Genomic DNA, 21,640 nt, shown 5'->3' with positions numbered 1-21,640 from the left:
AAGACTTGAATATGTACGGTATTCGGTATATATTTTTTTATTGCGGATGATGCCCACATTTTTAGCTTTTCGCTTGTGCGTGGGTAATGGGAAGTGCGAGGGTGAGTTTTGAGATGAAACGTCCATGCCTATTCGATGGGATTCGGCGGGATTCGAACCCGCGACCAGGTAGCACTAGCCGACTGAAGGGTGCAACGCCTTAGTCAACTCGGATATCTGGCCGGCAAGAAAATTTAAACCAAAACTTATTCTACCTTCATCCTACATTCTCCTGGATCCTGGACCACTCATTTATATTGTTCCAATGTTCTACTGTCTTGGAACAAAACGAGGCTAATATTTATAAGAGTTATACAACTCCAATAGACTAAGAAGTTTTTCTAGCCAATAATCAAATTGCCATCTTATCATCCTCTTTATCTCACATATTGATGGGTTTTCAATGTGGAGAACAAGGCTTTAATTTGGATTTTGAATTTTCAGATGCCAGAAGGAACATTCCAGGAAGCTGGGTCGAGTTTCCGGCGAAAATTATCGAAACGAGAAAAGAAGCAGCTAAAAAAACAGGAAAAACTAAATCGAATGAAAAGTACAGGAGGAATCAACGATGAAAATGATTCCGGGGTTGCCGAGAAATTATACACTGGTAAAACACTAATTCTCTCTAATTATTCATGCAATTAATTTTATCTGTGTCATGAGAATCAGTTTAATGTTCATCATTTTGTGTACAATTAACATGAATCGTTAACAGGCTTTTAACCCTTGTAGAGATAACAATGTCAGATTACCCGAATTCTCAGCAATTTCCCTATTAACGCAATAAAAATAGTATTCTAAAACAGTACTCAGACAATCTAAAATCAACACAATGCTGGAATTTTTATCAGTTTGCTATCAAAATTCAAATTAATCGGTGATTTTAAACATAACGAATAATATTGCTTGGGAGAATTGACATAATATTGTAAATTGAAGTATTATCATTTTTATTACTAGATTCACTTTTACTGAACTTTGAGTTATATTCTTGTCCTATTTACTCTATACTTCTTGTACATTCATTAAAAATTTGGTTCTGAAAGTAGAATTTTAAGATGACAGCCTTGATTTGGAATTATAGTATTCATTTGAAAACTCTCATTTTCTATTTCATGAGATTAAGATCAGAAGATGCATTATTAAGTATAGTTTTCTATAAAAAATCACCAATGTATTCATTATCCATTTATTCATGAACTCACTTGTTTTACTGGTAATTGGATTATACAGTGTCCTGTTCCCATTATTCTTTTGTTGATATTTTCTTTGACTTTCTCACAAAGTAGAAGGAAGATTATTCCTTCTACTTTATGACTTTCTTCAATTGAAAAATCAATCATCAACTGGATTCGAAGTAAATAACTTCTTCAATATCCTCAGAAATATGTTTGGAACAAATCTTATTTCCTCATAATTCATCATTGTTCAAAAGATATCAGCGAATCATTTCTGTGAACAAATGAATATCTTCTTTGAATTGTTATAACTTTAGTGAATTGAATCAATTTCGATCATTTGAATTCAGAGTAGATCAAACATGTAATTTTTATTTGTTAAATATTTTTCTAGAGCGATTTAATCACTAGTGAACACCTATCACCTTAGCCTATATATCCTTGTTATTGAAAACTATTAGGTTCCAAGCTCTTTAGTTCAATACAGCATACAACATCATAGATTATTATTCTTAAATATTTTTCTATTGTACAGTATTAAATCGTCCAACTAATTTTGAAATCGCTCAGATCAAGTATGGCTGCTCAAAAGAACAATATAACCATAGCCACCTCTAATACAGGTATTAGAGGTGGCTATGATATAACTCGTCTTATCCTATTAAAAACAATTTAATCCCTCTATCTTTATGATTTATTTAAACGGTTACTTGGTTGAACAACAATGCTTGTCAATAGTGGAATCCGTGACTAATATCTCCATCATTTCCAAGTAAATTATTCGAAATCATGACAAAGCTCTGAGTTATAGAAAATATCTGTTTCCGCATAAAGACATAAAGTCTATGCGTGTTCTATTATTCATGTCATGGTTTATGATATGTTTTCAATGTCAATGATAGACTGCTTGAATGAATTTAATTGAATTGTTGGTTGGAATTCAACTTGATAATACTTCAATCTCAGAAATTTGGCTTTTTGCCAAGAAATATAGAATATTTACTAGGAAATAGTTCACAATTGCAAAGTAAAGCTTGAGTAATAAAATGATAATTGATAATAGTGAAAGAACAAAACAATATTTATCTGGTGTTTTGCAAGTAGATTATTGGTGCTGGAAGATACAACAGTGACAGTGATTGTTCTGCATTCCTTGATTTATTGCTTATTCAGAATAAATAACATTCACTGCTCTAGGCAATATTATTTAATAAAAACTAATAAAATCCTTGTTAACATTGTATTATGGGTTTTCTAGCGACACATTTAATTAATTATTTTTAGTTCTGTAAGATTCAAAACTATTCATGTATTTTCTCTGTAGTCAATGTCAATCTAATATTAATAAGTAAGAAACTTTTTTGCAACCTTCAGCAACTAATGGGCATTGTGCAAGCTGACAGCATAAGATTGCAAAGCTTCAATGAAAAAACGTCCATATCTTCGGAACGGTTCAGCATTTTGCAATTCTGACACCAGATCCGTGTCATACTTTTTACAATTATATACTTTTTAGTATTGGTCAGAATTCTCTGAGCTTCAGATACATTTCTTGCGAGTTCGGTATCTCTTTATTTCTTCAAGTTTATATCTCAAGGTTTAGCTTTCAATGATTCAGTGAATCTAATTATTTGGTTTAAGACCGCAATGTCAATTCCAAACTTTAACTCATCAAGACAAATATTTTGTTAGTGAGCTTATCTAGAGTAGCGTTGTTAATTCCAAAGAATGCAGTATGAAAAATATTATAATTATGTATCTGTTTGTATAAGATACAATGCATGCTCATTGATATTTCTATAATAATTGATAGATTACAGTCAAATATTTTATTAGTGACCTTATCATCTATAGTCGCGGTGTCAATTCCAATGAAGCTATTATGAAAAGTATTATTATTCTGAATCCATTTGTATTAGATAAAATGCATATTAACTGAATTTTATATAATATTTGATTGATTACAGTACATTTAGAACTTACGTTAGCCTATGTTCATTTTTATAATAATGATTATAATCATTGGTATTCAGATAAATTATTTATCTGAATGCCAATGATTTGCATCCAGAAAAGTTCATTTGAAAATACAGATACACAATTATGATACAGTTATAAAAGAGGTTGCTAATAATTGATTAATCCCAGTTATGATACCACATTCTAATAATACGTGTTGGAGCGATAATGATATTCTCATCTAAAACATGAAAATAATTTTTAAAATGTAGTTAGTAATAAATAAGTGTGAGTTAGAAATATTTCCAGTTAGTAATATATTATGTATTAGAAATTGTTAGTACATAATTTTAATCATTAGAAAACAATGAATGACTAAATAATTTATCATAAAACAGTGTCCAAGTTACTTACTATAATAATATCATAAATGCCTACTACACAAATAATATGAAATCATTAGCAATTTTTAACTACTGCTTCTATAATATCACTTCATAGTCATAAAATAAAATACATATTTGCAAGTTTATCCTATTTGCCATTTACAATGGCATTCTATTGAATCTATTCAAATTTATTTTGTCCATTACAATATGTGGGATTCTATTGTAATTTCTAAGTCCTAAAAATATTCCACCCTTCTCTGACCAGAAACTTGTGTTCATTCTAGGAACTATATATAATTCCATTATATTGTATTGAATTATTCCATTTATAAGAATCTAAACACTTTTACTACTTCCTAATAACTTATTTCATCAGGGCTACTTGCTTTGTTAATTTAAAGTGAAGCATTCACACTTTTTTGTTGTAATATTCTCTCAAAAGTATTTCTTGTATACTGAAAATATGTTTATTGGCTACAGAACTGCCGGAAACGAGTTTCACGCGATCGATATCGAACCCCGAGGCGGTGATGCGTCGCCGGCGGCAGCAGATACTGGAGCGGAAGCTGCAGCAGTTCCGGAGCAAAGATGGCGGCCCGGACACGGGAGGCACACTGAAGATCTACGGCGAGTCGCTGTGCCGCGATGTGCCCTACAAGACGCTGCTGCTCAGTGTCGGCGACTCGGCCACGCAGGTCGTCAAGGAAATGCTCAACAAATATGGTCTCGACCGCGAGGACCCACACAACTATTGTCTTGTTCAGGTAAATTGAGTTCGGGTATTCCTCATCCGGGTCAAAAAAAATTAGTCAAGTTAGTTTTGAAATAGAAATTACATCCATCATTTGATCCTTCTCGAGCGACGTAGTCTTGGAGTTGGTCCTTAACGTTCCGCGTTGCCCCTACAATCACATCACCAGGAATTGATGATCAACACACTTACGATATGGACATGCGGTTCCAACAAGACAGGGCAGCTGCACATACCGCTAGGATATCAATGCAAGCTGTACGCTCTCTTTTACCTGGCCGTTTGGTTTCCCATAATGGAGATTTCCATTGCCCCCCTTGCTCACCGTACCTTACACAATACATAATATTTGGACAATTCAAGATAAAATTAGGAAATTGAAGAAGTTTTGGGCAATAACCTGGTTTTTTCTTTTCCGACTACTGTATTGTTTACTCCAGTGGTTCTCAAACTTTTTACTTCAAGCCCCCCCTGCATAATTCAGTTGTAAGCCGGCCCCCCTACATGTATAAGCATAGACTACTATACATGTTGTACATGTATACTTACGTATATTCCTACATATTTAACACTCAATATTTATTTAGTTGAGTTTTGCACATTCTTTTCATAACCCAATGTTGCAATAGTTCCAATCAAAATAAAACAACAAATTCTATACAAAAAATAAATTATAATTTATTCAGGTACTACAGCTACTATAGTATATTTTATTTATACTACTACAGTAGTATTTTTGTTTCTCATAGAAATTAACAATACAAAGAGCGTTAATGTGAAGGATGAGCTTGTATTTCGCACAGAGTTTGTTGAAACGATGTGTCAGGTCCGATAACACTACTCTTAAGTTCTTGGGTCACATCCAGTCTTGGTCTATATTCACTTTTCATGGCAGCTAGAGTAGAAAACCCACTTTTATACAGATAAATTGTAGCAAATGGAGTCTATATCTTCAATGTCTTTTTACTCAAAATTGGGTGTTCCTTTTGTACACCAATCCAGAAGGATGTAAGAGAATGTTCTTCAAACTTAATTTTAAGCGCAGTCACCTTAGAGATCAATGAGGTTTTCTTTTTCTATGATGTTGAGGGAGCACTTATTGATTGAGGATTTGAATTTGACAATACGGTTGATATAAATATTCTATGAGTAAAGGTTACTCACATGTAATTTTAAAAATAGAAAGATTGCTTATCGTAATTATTTTAGAAGTAAATTTAAAACATTTTCCAACCAAGTTTTGCGCCCCCCCCCCTGAGCATTCATCGCGTCCCACTTTGAGAACCACTGATTTACTCCATCCAATAAATAAATACGTGACTAAATAACTGATATAGGGCTTTCTAAAAGCAAGGGTCTACATGAACAAATCTTGGACCATTCAGGAGTTGAAGGCAGCAATTTACAACTAAATCACAAAGTTTCTGGTAATGTGCTTGAACAAGCAATGCCAAGCGTTAAGGACCAACTCCATGAATACCAACTAGACAAATTTTCTGTTGATAAACTTCCATTGTAACAACACGCTTTGCACTTTATTTCAAATACCTTTAAAATTGACAGTTTGACATTTCTTCAAACTACCCGATCCATCTGCGCCACTCTGTACAATATTATTTTATACCTAACACATCAGGCCACACAACAACAATAAACTCATCATACACTGTGCCCTGTAGGTACTGTATTGTGCTATAATAATGACCGACTAGGGACACGGTTCATACCCGGTTTAAATCAATAGCTGATCAATCTCCGTGTAATCCAAGATTGTGCATATGGCCGTATGAATCCTAAGGCTCATATGCAACATCTGAGTTTAAACTGAGATTGATCAGCTGGTTAACGGAGATATCCGTTCAAATCGAGATAGTGCAGATAGATGAGTGCATATTGCCCCAAGGCTCCTAAAGACCATATACTCAATTTCGGAGATCGCACTAGAAAAGAGATTGATTGGTTTAAGCCCGGAATGGAAAGAATGATAAATATGATCATCATGTAGTCGTTTGGTAGTAAGACCATTTGGGGGCTTGGAGCCAACTTGAGAAGAGGATCTTTCTGGTGAGGATGATTTTCAGATAATCTCATGGCTTTTGCATAGTTAATGGGGGAATGATGGTGAGAACTGTTTGCATCTACATTTTGAGGTAGACTCCGAACTACCGAGTAGCTCAAATCTGTGTGTTAGCTGAACTCTCCCTTGTAAATACCGTTCCAACTGGAACCTACCAAGAAGCTTATATCAGTTTTGCGAAGGCGGTTTTGCTAGGGAGAAAAACTACTCCCAAAATTTGGTATTTTCTCTCGGGCCTCTCGCAGAAAATCATGAACGAGCAATGGCTCAAGCTAGGTTCCCACATATCAGTATTAGTGTCCAAAACTCACTGGCTTATCTTGGGGCGCACATCCACATGTGCTGCGCACTTCAGGTCTGACTCAGTCTTTCAGCTGCAGAATATGCAGCACCAGTGCGGAGAAACTCGGCGCATGCTGAACAGGTTGACATTGCACCAAATTGAACTGTGCGTTCGATATCAGGTTATTTTTAAAACCAACGCCGATCAATAAGATCCACATCATAATTGGAATTGCTCCACCTGAAATTCGAAGGGAGGTGGCCTGTTCAAAGTAAGAGAAAAAAGCAGAAAAATTACCAAAGATTACTAATGTGCACCAAGAACACCCTCACCCTTACCATGAACACCCTTGGAGGCTGAAATCCTGGCACAGCTTCATAAAATATACACATGAGCTGACAATATCTTAAGAAGCTCAGTGACTGGCGTTATGGACAAGGAAAGCTCCAGATGCAATAGTGGAGCTCAAAGAGGAAGGAGATGCCGGATTTCAGTTGCCATATGCAATATTGAAATTCGGACAGACTTCGGACAGAAGTAAGCAGATGTAAGTGGGAACTTGTGCGATGGGGCTATAGTGAGGATAAGGAATGTGATTGTGAAATGCTGCAAAACTATGATCACCTGCTTCAATATTGGAATTAAATGTATTATATATAGATGACATCATTTTAGCAAATTACAAAGCCGTTTCTGCGGCAACTTTTTGGAAGAATATTCAATGGTGACTAGTTACGAAAGAAAAATAAGTGTCTGTTTCTGGCACAGTGGAAATATTATTTTCATAAGTTATAATAAAACTCTTCCCACTCAGCTCGATCGAGTAAGACAATGAATAGTCCCATTAGGATTCAGTGAAGATTATTTTCACTGAACTGGACACGGATCTCTAAGTATATGTATTATACTTTATCCTTCATGTCTGACTTTCAGTTTATCTATCCTTTGGCAACACCAACTCAAAATAGTCATCGTCATACTTTCAACTTGATACCATTTGTTCGTCAGTAAATATCATTGGTAGCAATGGTAAAACACCCAGTCAGTATATATCATTTTCAATCATCATTAGTGGAATCATTTTAGTGTAATAATAATTATTTAATAATATCAAGAAGTCAAGCGCGAAGAGTTCCACAGAGTCTGAGGATTGATAATAGGTTGTTTGAGGGAATGAAAACCTTCAGTTATCTGGGTGTTGAATTGAATTATCAGAATATGATGAGCACCAGTATCAAACATGAAGCTCCTAAAGAACAGACTCATCAGTAGAAGCAGCAAGCTTAAGATTTATGAAACCCTTATAAGACCTGTAGTTACCTATGGCTCTGAATCGTGGACTTTTACTAAGGAAGACCAACACAATTTAAGTGTATTCGAACGAAAGGTGATTAGAAAAGTGTACGGTCCTGTTGAAGAAGGAGAAGAGTGGAGAAGGAGAATCAACGCCGAGCTTGAACTATTAATAAAAGGCCGTAGTACAGTACGCTTCATAAAGACACAAATACTAAGATGATTCGGACATATTTGTAGGATGGATGGAACCAGAATGCCAAAAATAGTGCTTAAAGAGAAGCTTCACTCGAGAAGAAAACAAGGCAGACCAAGAATATGATGAGAAGATGAGATAAGGGATGATTTGATAAGGATGCCAAAGCCACAATGGGCTGTAGAGCTATAGAAAAAATTTTTTTTCCAAATTATTCCAATCATTATCATTTATTGTAATAATTATTGTGTATAGAAACTCTGTATTTTCGAACCCAACCAAATACAACCTAACCTTCCAGGAAGATATCTTGAAAGCTTTATTGTCTGTCTGATTTGCTATGTTAATTATCATACAGTTTATTTTCCAATTTGATGTTAGTAGTTTTCTACCTCCTGGTAGGATTAGTATAGAATTTTGAGATTCTGTAGAAAAGTTTTGAAATATTTTGAAATGTATCTTGTAAATGTAAATGTCATCCCGTTTTTCGTCTGGTTTGTTTTTTCAACGTTTATGAAATCTATTCCTCTTCAGTATAATACACTCTGATTGCAGCATGATATGAAATGCTTTAACTGAAGATAAATGAGTCAGTTTCGATTTTCATCATCCGTTTTTGTAGTTGTGAAATATGAAGATTTCATCTTGGAATAGATGTGATTAAGCTTCAATGCTCTGAATAAGACAATCTCATGAATGAGACTTGTGCCACTTCCTGTCAAATATCAATTGTAGGATTGTAGTAGTAATTTTGAATAAGGAAATCTTGTTCATTCATTACTTGCTTAGTGTGAGTCATTGTGGTGAGCAGAGAGTGCACTCATTGATTTAAATTGTTCAAGTTCAACTGCCAATGCCCTCTTTGTAATTGTCACGACAATCAGCCAATTGCACTAATTGGGCGACTTAGAGTCGACATATGTTTTAGTTTATTATTAGACTGTTCTTCATGAAAACGGTTTATTAGAAAATTACCTAGATATTTTGTTGTAAGAAATAAAAAGAAACGCCCAGTTAATCAAACAAAATATATGTTACTCCAATTAAAAATTTAGTTCCAATTAAGTTTTGATAAAAACTTGATAGTTCTTCTATTCTTACTTTAAAATTTAATTTACTCCTAAACATTTACAGAGGATAAGCACACTATGGATCAATGTACCTAGAATACATTGTATAAAATGTATTTTATAGGGTTTCACAATTTGCCTAAATAATTGCAATGTACCTAGAATACATGTATAAAATGTATAATATTAGGCACATCGATCCATAGTGTGCTCATTCTAGGTCCATGTGTATGTATACAATGTATTCTAGGTACATTGCTATTGATGAATATTGAATATTGGTGCCATGTTGAGTAACTTTTAATGTGGAGCTTATTATACTGAAATACAGCTTACTAATTATAGCTTATTAATCTGAAATTTGACAAGTTTGTTTTATCTATTACTGTTAAATATAGAATCCATTATTAAAATAATAATTGATATGTAATACCAAATATTTTTTTATAATCCAATTAAAATTATTAAGAATCCATTATAAAAGTAACCTTGTTATCAAGGTTCCCGATACAACTCTACTATTTTCTAGGTCTCTTGAGATACATTATACCGCTTTTCTATTGTATGATTTAAATTCATTTTCTTTGGATATAGCTACCTACTGTATTTCGAATCTATGTCACGTGGCCTCATGCTAAGTTCTACCATAGAGAAAAGATAGCATACGTTATACATGAGTTTCCAACTGTATGATTTGAATAAATTTTAAGATACAGCTACTGTATTTCGAATCATGTCACATGGCCTCAAGCTATGCTCTTTTCACAAGTCTCCAGTTTTCAATGAAATGAATTTGTTTGTGACAGGTGAACACAGCAATCGAGGCGACCGAGAACAAGGATCCGTCGCCAGGAAGTAATACAAACACCATCAACAACCGGGAGTACATACTAGATGAAGACGAGTGTCCACTCGCCATACTCATGAACCATCCACAGTCTAGAGGTTAGTTCTTTCAAACCTTCCTTAGTTTCTCTCAACAAATATTGTCTTTTCCTCCACCTGCTGTCAAAAGTACTTACTTTACTCCCTGAAACATGATACTAAAGTGTCACTTTTTCGCTCTCGGTACTAAAAAACAGAAAAACTCCCTAGGGAGTAAAAGTGACTCCATTTAAATAACATGGGAAGCATCTCTATTTTAAAAACGTACATTTGGAATAGGTTAGAAGGTCTAAGCTCAGATGAGAAAGCATAATAGAGGTGTCTGTCATTGAGTCAACTGAATTCAATACCACAACCAGAAATTTGATCGATATATAAAATTTATGTTTGTATGCTGAAATTATTATTACAAACTTCATATCACTATACTAGAAAAAAATTATATTTTTTCTTTTAATCCATGTTATTCAAAATACCAGCCAACGAATATTACTTATTAACTAATCAAATTTGAAACGGGAACTTCATCATAGCTGTAGTTGTGGCTGTCATTGTTGTTACAACTTTAGCCGACAGATAGTGCTGTTGGAGGAGAACTGTGATTACAAGCCAGCTGTTTCTGTTTACTTTTTAGATTATGTTGTAACACATTGTTTGGTCACATACGTTTTTAAAAATTATTTTATTTGCAGTTTTTATAAAAATGTAGGTGGAGGAAAAATGTTGTGTATATCACGAGTGAAAAATGTTTTTTCTCCCTCAGGAAAATTGTTGCCCTCGGCTTCGCCTCGGGCTTCAAACTTTTCCCTCAGGGAGAAAAAACAGCACTTTTCACTCTAGATATACAAATAACTATTCAAGACCTCTCCTGGATTATCATTGCTGTTCAAAAAGTCATTTTTATTGTCTGCTGGCCATACCTATGAAGTATCTACAATCTAAAGGTTATTTCTAAATCTACATCTTTTTTTAACATTTAACAGAAAATGTAGAAATATTTTTTCAAAGCCTCTTTGGATGATCAAAACATATCGTATTTTAAAATGACTACTGGCCATACTTATGAACCATCTACATTCTAGAGGTTAGTTTCAAACCTTTCTTACTTTCTCTCTAAAAATGTAGAATTTGTCTTTCCAGACCTCTATTGGATTATCATTGCTTTTCAAAAAGTCTGCTGGCCATACCTATGAAGTACATACAATCCAAAGGTTATTTCTAAATCTACGTCTTTTTAAACCTTTAACAGAAAATGTAGAAATATTTTTTTCAACCCTTCTTTGGATGATCAGAATAAATAGTATTTTATAATGACTATTGGTCATACTTATGAACCATCTACAGTCTAGAGGTTAGTTTATAACCTATGAACTATCCACAGTCTAAAGATTATTACTAAATCTTCTTCTTTCAAATCTTCCTTGGTTAATCTCAACAGAAAATGTAGAATTCCTTTTTTTCTAAATTTCCATGATTTCTCTTAACAGAAAATGTAGAATTCCTTTTTTTTAACCTTCCTTGGATGATCAGAATAAATCATATTTTTAAATAATACATACTTATGAACCATTCACAGTCAAGAGTTAAGTTTTAAACCGTTGTTAGTTTTTCTCGTCAAATGTAGAATTTGCCTTTCCAGACCTCTCTTAGAATATCATTACTGTTCAAATAGTCTAGTCATACCTGTGAACAATCCACAGTTAAATCTCTATTTTTTGAAGGTTGTTTCTAAATCTTTTTCTTTGCAAACTTTCCTTGGTTACTCTCAACAGAAAATGTAGAATTCCTTTTTTCAAACCTTCCTTGGATGATCAGAATAAATCGTATTTTCAAATGTGTGCTGGCCATACTCATGAACTATCCCCAATCTAGAGTTTAGTTTAAAATACCCGTATTTTTTATTTATTTAATTGACAATCACAAATCATAATATAATATGATTGGGAGAAGTTGGTAGAAGACAACAGGCATAGCCCAAAACTGCCTTCTCCCAAATTTTTACAAATAAAAGTTTCAAAAAAGAATGAGGTTATAAATTCACTTTTCACTTCAAAAAGTCCAATTTCCACTTCAAAACTGATGACCAAACTAAAAATTTTAAATTTTGATATTTAAAAACTAATTGAAAACAAAACTATTTTACTCAAATCTCTAAGAATTTGAAATTTTTGAGTAATTTTGCAAAATTTTGAGCCAGAAAAGAAACACAACTTTTCAAACCTTTCTTGGTTTCCCTTAACATTAAATATAGAAGTCCTCTTTTCTAACCTTTCTTGGATGATCAGAACAAATCGTATTTTCAAATGACTGCTGGCCATACTTGTGAAACGACCACAGTCTTGCGGTTGTTGACGTCAAATCTTTGTCCAATACATTCCTTAAATCCTCATAACATAAAATGTAGAATCACTGTTTTCATATTTTTAAAAAAAGGATGGCAGAATGCATTTATGCACAGATTACCAATCTATGTTGATAGTTGATCAAACCTCTCTTGGACTATCATTATCGTACAAATCCTCTTTCAAGGAAAAATTATATATTGAATGAAAAAGACTAAGAAATCTTCGTCTTTTATTAGTTTCTTAGTCTTTTTCATTCAATATGAATAATCACCCCAATATCACCTTCTCAACTACACAAAAAGAAAAATTATATTCTACTCAAATCCACTCTGGTTCAGTTTATACATTTTGTCTCTCGTAAGGGATTCAATTTATTTAAATCTCTTATTATTCGTGCTATTTATGTTATTCGCTCGTTTCAGAGTTTGCTATCCAGGCAAATCACATTTATTCAAGCTATCACAGGCATTCAATCTGTGAAAGATCTACACGCCAATCCAAACTATATATATTGTAGATCCTTGTCTTCATATTTCAGCTCCTGTTGTCAATTTTCAGTTTTCCCTAATAATTTCCATGGCAGATAAGTGTGTAGTTCAGTTTAAATTTAGATGGTTTCGTTGAAAAATGATGATTACTCCGCCCTGTCAAGGGATCTGATTCATCATCTCGACAGTAAACAAGAAACATACCACGACAAAAACTTCAAATCCTGATTCATATCTGAACATCTTGATGAAGATCGATAGTATGCATAATTTACCATTCTAGCCTACTTTCAATCCTTGAATCTTCGTAATTAACAATTCTTTAAAGCCACAAACTATAGTTTGTAAAAAATAAGTTGAGACTTGGCCCTCCATCCGAGGAAAGTACAGCTTTGCTAAATTGTGTAAAATTGCGACTTTCTCAAATTTCCAATTTAGCCACAGAATTGTAAATAGAATAATTCCACTAGTGCTAAAAAAGTTTCATAGTTGAAGGATGAAAATGCAAATTTAATTTTGCTTTATAAAATTGAAATCATCGCAAAATCTGTTTCTCTTTTGAATATCACTTCTCTCAAAATTATGGGATATCGTAATAAGTAAGAATTTTTTGTATCAAAATAATGGATAGAATGTTTCCTGTCGTTTGGTGTGTGGATTATCTTTATTCGACCTGCGATTAGTTTCAGACTAGTTGTGAGTGTTGGATGGTGTCCTAGTTGTGGAGTTCCTAGATAAAACTAGCGCCATACTAACTAATGCTCCAAACGCATAATAACTTGACTCGCTCAGACACTTGGGCCCGGTTGCACAACAGCCGGTTAAATTTTAACCGTGATTAATTCCACGAGAACCAATCAGAGAAGGCGTTTATTGAAAAGACGGCTTCTCTGAATGGTTCTCGTCGAATTAATCCCGGTTAAAATTTAACAGGCTGTTGTGCAACCGGCACTAAGTGTCTCACTTCTATCACTTTTCAATTCAATCTCAATGTAAAGAGAAATCCAATTTTCATGTATTGAGAAAAAAACATAGTATGCTCTTTTATAAGGATCCAAGAAAATACTATGTTTGTTATACTATACTATATTTACTAAAGTTATACTATATAGTATAACTTTAGTATTACTAAAGTAATACCATATTTCAAAGCTATTTTGAAAACACGAATTCAATTTTACAAGTATTGAGGATCCAAGAGATGTTTGAATTCTACATTAGATGATGCAGTTGGGCTAGCTACACACACATCGACTTTTGTTCGTACGATTTTTTGCCTTCCTTATAAATCCTTTCAGATTGAAGAGATGATGTTTGTCAAGTTCCGATTAATCTGATAGAATTCATAAGGACAGCAAAAATCGATGTGTTTGTTACTGACTTGAGATTCAAAACGACAAATTCTACATTTGTATAAAGAAAATTGAAAAAGATTAAACATTTGAATTCTAAATGCTGTGGTATTTTGTGAGAATCACCAAAAAAGTCTACATTACAAATCCACATTTCATTCTGTGTTAATCCAAGGAAGGTATTAATAAACGAAGATTTGAAACCAAAACACAGCTTTTGGTTCATAAGTATGAACAAACTATTTGTATGGTAATGATAGTGATAATGGAGGGCCAAGCCTCAACTTATTTTAAACAGACTGTAAACAAAGCTGCGTTTACACCAAAGCTATTAACAAAATGTTAATAACTTAGGCCTAATCCTTAAAGATTCTATTAGATTGAACATAACTTATCATACACATGATGATCATATGTGTTTGTCAAGTTTCGTTCAATCTAATAGAATCTATATGGATTAAGTTATTAACATTTTGTTAATAACTTTGGTGTAAACGCGGCTTAAGATCAATTTTTCACTCCTACTCTTCATACGTTTAGGTTTGCGTTGTCAATTTCGCTCCTTCTCTCTCAGTTTTAGCAAACTGAAAAAATAATTTAAAGTTGCCGAATGTTTGCTGAAAAATGATAATTTTTCAAGTTCGCAATAATGTTGACTCAGATTGTGATCAATAGTGATAATATCCATTGCACTCTCCAATTTCCGTGTATTAGAATGGAGAGATGTGTGTCATTAGTGGTGCATTTTCTCGGAGGTGAATGCAGATCACGGGTGTCATGTTTTAGTAATGTGGAATAGCAATTTGATGAATAATTGAGCAAGTAGTGTTGGCTCTGACAGATGACTGATGAGAGGCGTCACAACTTTGGTTGAGACCTCTTTCCTCTCGCCGGCTCTCAACTGAATGTTTGATATAGCAGCCACCCACATCTCACTTCTACAAATCCACCACCCAGAGCTCATCCAATGATGTGAATAATTTGTCAAACTAATATAATCTCCAAGCTGGTTGGATTGAGTCGAGTGCCTGCATAAGGTGAGACACTTGAGGTTTAATCGGAGGAAACTGTTAGAATTCACCCTAATGGAGGCACTTTCGATTCGCTTTGAAAAAAAATCTATAAATGAAATGAATTAAACAAGTGAGGTGTATAAATGTTAATTCAATTTCTTAACTTGGAACATCTACTAAACATTTATGAGTGAAATGCAATAGCCTACTTCAATTAAAATTCAAACTACATCTTGGAAGATAAACTAGATAACTAATTTAAATCATAACAAACAAAAAACTTGAAATTACAATTTTATTTTCTTATTTCAAATGACAATCAATCGAGAAATGAATGCGTGCAGGCAATTTGAAACTATATTGAAGCATTTTTTCATTATGAAAGAGTTGGGTAAGAACTATCATAACAATCAGACATTAATATTCAGTAATCAGTATGAGATAATTGTTGAGGGATGGTCTGTTCTACTAGACTTTCAAGTTATTCGGCTAAAATCACTTCCTGTTAGATTTGAACCCACCTGTAATTGTTGTAGGTTCATCCCACAACACAAGTCTGAAAATTAAAAAAAAAAAATAGAAATATGTTTGGATCCATTTCATCCTCATCATAAAAAAGTTAATTCTTATTGAAATTAACAAAGAAATTATATCTAAGTTGAATAAGAAAATTTTAACAAAAACTGATTATTTTGTAACTCAATATTTATTTTAAAATTTGTTAGGAATAACCGAAATTTAAAATCTCTTCCATGAGAAATACTTGATGAATAATTTACTTACTGAATTTAAAGATTTAGCTTTGAATCTGGGATCAAGCGCATCCTATCTTCACCTTGGCATTTAATATTGAAAACAACCTACGGGCATGCTTGTGTTCCTTAATTTACTCATCAATTAGTTCTAGAGAAAGATTCTAGAGTTACACTGTTAGCGAAGCTCAACAACTTCAACGAAAACCCTTCTACTGAAACAGACATGTTTGTATCCAAATAATAAAACAACATGCATTAAAAGCATGCTCCATAGTGGGATGTAAGATCCTGTTGGAGCAGTGCTTAGAAATAAGCATTCAGCCTTCACTCGCCATTATCTTTGTATAAATATGGTATGCCGTTGAATATCAGAATGTGGCTGTTGCCTTCCAAGGGTGAGGTGCTCTGAGAATTGGGTGGAAAGGAGTGGGATCTTTGTACACGGTATTAATTAGTCCATTATTAATTACCCCTTGCAGTTTGACTGAGCTTTTAAGACGCCTCAGTGTCGAAGATGGTAAGCTTGATTATGATTATGACTGTGATGATGGTGATTATCATTATAAGGTCTTGTTGCTGACAGCGTCTGCTTTGAATGTTGATGCCTGCGCTTCTTGTGCCGTTGTGCCATGTTCAATATTGGATACATTCATGCGATTAAATCAGATCGTAGCTGGTCCATGTTGATTCAACGTCATTGAACCCATTTCGAGGTAGTTGAAAACTTTCTGTGTGAACATCCCTATTATAATCTATGGTATTCTTATTCAGCCCGATTGGGGAAATTCATTCGAAAGCATAATGTCAATTACTTTTTACTTTTTCAATTTTCAAAATACGAAATTTCAATTAAAGCAAAAATACAGTACATGAGTTTGAACATTTTTTCTCAATATTTTTGGCTGATTTATTCAGGTTATTTCTGGTTCCAATTGATAACATTAATAAAAATTGTAATTTTGCATAGATAAGGAAAGGAATAAATAATGCTCCTATTTGATCATACTATTTGATCCAGATAACCAATAGAGGTTATTACCAGTACAGAAGAACTAATTAATAGGAGCAAAGATAGAAAGTTGAGTTTCGAACTAGTATTCTAAGTTTAATTAGAATCTTAACATTCTTAGTTTTCGAACTAAGAATGGAAGTAAGGAAGATGTTGGAAAAGTTAAAAAAGTTCAGGAATTCAACAGAATAAAAGGGAGTTGTTATCCTCAGCTTCTTTGTTTTATTTAGTAGATAGATAACCTAAAATTCAAGTTGCTATTGAAACTTATTAATATTCAAATGGTTTGAAGACGTTCCTAGACCACTACTATGTTGCTAGAGACTGTTTCCAATCAAGTTGATTGCTTCGCTACGACTTGAATGAGTTTTGCAAGAGTGAGGGTTATTAGATTATTGGCATAAGTTAGTTCACTAATTGCCACGTCACTGATCACTGAGTGGTGTGAGCTGCGAGGGGTGAACGGACCAATGTTATTCACGAAAGCTCTGTTTACTTGAATTTCCATCTTACGTGCAGGAATGCTCTCGTCTCTTATCTGATGGGAAACAAACGTCGCCGCGTGAAACAGTTGAATCTACCCGTATCTCTAGTAATGTTTTCTATTTATAGACAATGTACGGTACGCAATTCGGGTAAAAACAACAATTTCTTTTTTAAATTTTCTGGATCTGTTTTTGAAATGAATTCACCTAGAACTTAGGGGAGCGAGCTCAACTGTTTTGTCTAGAGCTAGAATCCAGAACGTCGGAACTTCAGTCTGCTATCGCTGCATCGGTCAAGGGTTCGATCCTCGTTCCATTTGACATTTGCTTATACCGAGTGATTCAAAAAGAACTTTACAACTTTGAAAATTAATATAAATCTTATTGAACAAGGTACAGAGCTGTTTTTAGTGTTGTTTTAAAGGAAAACACTCCAAGTTTTGACTCGTTTAGTCCGCTAGTGCCTGCTCGCGCCGCACAAGCGCTAGCGGCAGTTACGTCAAAGAGCCTTCACTGGACCCGAGCGTGCTAGATGTGTGTTTTGGTTTGAAAAACGGCATAGTGTACCTTTTGCAAAAATATTGTTTTTTATACCATAGATCGATGAGGATGACCGAGAACGAAATGTTTTCCTTATGCAAGATGGCGCACCACCACACTATCTGACTGACGTCCTGGATTTTCTTAATGACTGCTTCCCAAATCAGTGCATTGATTGTAATGCGCCAATTGCATGGCCCCCTCGTTCACCAGACCTAACACCGCTAGATTTTTTCTTGTGGGGTTTCATAAAAGATATGGGACTGCCATAGTCGAGTGGTTTAGTCGCTTACTGTTCAAAGCGGAGGACCCTGAAATCGATATGATTATCACTTGACACGAGACCTGAGCCAGCCAGTGAACTCGTTATTTTTTTCAATTGTTCAGATTCCTCATTGGGAAAATTATTTCTATTCTACAATCTATCTTAATTGAAATAAAGAATAAGTTTGAAGGTTTGAGTAGAAACAAATTTTTATCCTCTCTATTTCTTAATTAGAATATATCGTCTAATAATCAGAATTAAGATACCTGCAATAAACAAAGCATATATGGATAGTTAAGAACCTAGAGGTGGATTCAATTCCAGAATAATCTTAATTCCATCAAGCAATACTTTTGCAATATTGATAAGAGTTTCAATTTTTCGACCAGGTGAGATCGATATCAGTGTCTTCACCAAAAATAACACTCATCATTATTGTTTCTATTTTCTGATTACTCTCCTGCTAAATTGTCCGTTCACTGCAAGCTCTATTGGTCACAATTTCAACCTTATTTGTCTGTCCTACTGTCCAAACTCATTCCATTCTGACATGATCGATTGGGGCCTTGAACTTCGTTCTATGAACTCATCCCTTCAATGTCTGTATCTTGATGTGCAACTGAGCAGTTCTCTCAATAAGGAAACTCACGCTCTTCGCCGTCAATGTGCTTCCTTCATTACTTACAAAGTTCCCGCGCAAAGTGTTCGAGCTCTCTCTCCTTGGTCGCACTCAAATTTCAAACTCCATGCTACGAGAAAGAAAGCGGCTTGTTTATAAAATTCCTATTTCTAATTAGTAACTTAGTCTTGCCTTCTTAGATACTACCACCACTCGTGCTTTAAACTGAATTTTCACAGCCTTTTAATAATAAATTCGCGCCAAAAATCCCGATCACAGGACTCCGGAGTTTCCGACTAGAACTTCTCAAGCCAACGAAGAGGGAGAAGAAAGAGGAGAAGAGGAATACACCAAAATTTTCGGTACCATCATCATCCTCCTTGATCACCACTACTTTTTACACAACCTCTGTTACCAGGTCGTCTTTTCATCCCAATTTTGCTATCACCATGATGGACTGGGGCATAAGAAGTATGTAGTATGTATATGGTTGCCTCTTTGTTTTCTCTTTAATTTCATAAGACGGCAAGTTACACCTGAAATGTTAGTACTAGTCTGGGAAGAAATCGACTATCGATGGGATGTCTGCAGGATAACCAACGGAAGTCACATAGAAAATCTTAAATTCAAGGTGAAAATACTTTGAGTGTTTTCCTTTAAAACAACACCAAACCAGCTGTGTACCTTGTTTAAAAAGATTTATATGAATTTTCAAAGTTGTCAAGTCCTTTTTGAATAATCCGCTATTATTCCTCATCTCATTCCCACAAGCAAGTCATAAGGTGCGTACAGATATACGCGCCGCGAACATGAGCAATTCACTTTTAATCAGCTGATGCCAAGCTTTTTATATCTGAATCTTAACGTTTCTGTAAAAATGCAGATAAATATAGTCAGTTGATTAAAAGTGAATTGCTCATGTTCGCGGCGCGTATATCTGTACGCACCTTTAGACTTGTGGATTACAAGAAAACGCTCAAATACTGTGAACGTTGAAAAAGATGTACAGTAAATAGTTATTTTCCTGATTTTAAGATCGTTCTCATGCCTGATTCTGATACTTCTTTTTTTTCAATGTTGCATATAACTCTCCATAATTCGTTGATTTTTAGATGTTTTTGTATTCACAGAACATTTCAGTGCTAGAAAAAATAAGGAACAAAGACTGTTCAGGAGTGGCCATAGTCGAGTGGTTTAGTCGCTTACTGTTCAAAGCGGAGGACCCTGAAATTGATCTGATTATCTCTTGACACGAGACCTGAGCCACTACCTCCGGCTTTGTTTACGGAGGTAGTGCCTGAGCCAGCCAGTTAACTCGATATTTTTAACAAATTTTTATCCTCTCTATTTCTTAATTAGAATATCTCTTCTAATAATCAGAATCAGGATACCTGCACTAAAAGCATATATATGGATAGTTGACCTAGAGGTTGATTTAATTTCAGAATAATCCCAATTCCATCTAGCAATACTATGTTTTTGCAATAAGAGTTTAAATTTCTCGACCAGGTGAGATCGATATCAGTGCACTTCACCCTCACCCACCAAAAATAACACTCATTATTTGTTTCTATTTTCTGATTACTCTCCTGCTAAATTGTCCGTTCACTGCAAGCTCTATTGGTCACAATTTCAACCTTATTTGTTTGTTCTACTGTCCAAACTCATTCCATTCTGACATGATCGATTGGGGCCTTGAACTTCGTTCACTCAACTCATCCCTTCAATGTCTGTATCTTGATGTGCAACTGAGCAGTTCTCTCAATAAGGAAACTCACGCTCTTCGCCGTCAATGTGCTTCCTTCATTACTTACAAAGTTCCCGCGCAAAGTGTTCGAGCTCTCTCTCCTTGGTCGCACTCAAATTTCAAACTCCATGCTACGAGAAAGAAAGCGGCTTGTTTATAAAATTCCTATTTCTAATTAGTAACTTAGTCTTGCCTTCTTAGATACTACCACCACTCGTGCTTTAAACTGAATTTTCACAGCCTTTAATAATAAATTCGCGCCAAAAATCCCGATCACAGGACTCCGGAGTTTCCGACTAGAACTTCTCAAGCCAACGAAGAGGGAGAAGAAAGAGGAGAAGAGGAATACACCAAAATTTTCGGTACCATCATCATCCTCCTTGATCACCACTACTTTTTACACAACCTCTGTTACCAGGTCGTCTTTTTCATCCCAATTTTGCTATCACCATGATGGACTGGGGCATAAGAAGTATGTAGTATGTATATGGTTGCCTCTTTGTTTTCTCTTTAATTTCATAAGACGGCTAGTTTGCACACCTCTTCTCCCAAATTAATAGTAGTGGAAATCCATCTAGAAAATAGTTTTGGTTGTTTATTTAATTATTCCTCTTAGTACAGGATTCAGTCACTGCTGTGAAAATAAAAAAATAGCCTAAACTTAGTTTTATAAACTTGTTATTGTTCGACTATTCAACCTATTGGGGATATTGGGCGTTTATACAATTCATTAATAAATCAACCAATCGAAGATAGAATTATTATGAAAGACAGATCATTCTGTTCAGTTATTACAGCAGTCGATTGGAATAATTTCTTTATAATATTTTAAAAGAAAATTTGGATAGTTGGACCAGAATCCGTTGGACTCCATTGAAATGAATTGCTAACTTTCTTGTAAG

The 21,640-nt window shown here is 34.4% G+C and overlaps 1 protein-coding gene across 5 annotated transcripts in view; it reads left to right on the top strand.

Annotated features, from left to right (window-relative positions):
- Positions 1 to 21,640, top strand: part of LOC111053155 (afadin) — a 270,804-nt gene that overhangs the window by 54,847 nt on the left and 194,317 nt on the right. For 4 of the 5 annotated variants that reach the window (XM_039437759.1, XM_039437756.1, XM_039437758.1 and 1 more), the window contains exons 5-7: positions 484 to 646; positions 4,046 to 4,329; positions 10,042 to 10,180. In XM_039437759.1, the coding sequence (XP_039293693.1) occupies positions 484 to 646; positions 4,046 to 4,329; positions 10,042 to 10,180 (586 nt within the window). Of the gene's footprint in view, positions 1 to 483; positions 647 to 4,045; positions 4,330 to 10,041; positions 10,181 to 21,173; positions 21,211 to 21,640 lie in introns of those variants that run through there. The other variant, XM_039437761.1, reaches the window with a different exon arrangement.

This window comes from Nilaparvata lugens, chromosome 11 (assembly GCF_014356525.2).
Source record: "Nilaparvata lugens isolate BPH chromosome 11, ASM1435652v1, whole genome shotgun sequence".
In the NCBI taxonomy this organism is placed as follows: Eukaryota; Metazoa; Arthropoda; class Insecta; order Hemiptera; family Delphacidae; genus Nilaparvata; species Nilaparvata lugens.
Note: the sequence above shows the minus strand (reverse complement) of the source record. Positions and strands in the feature narration are given on the sequence as shown.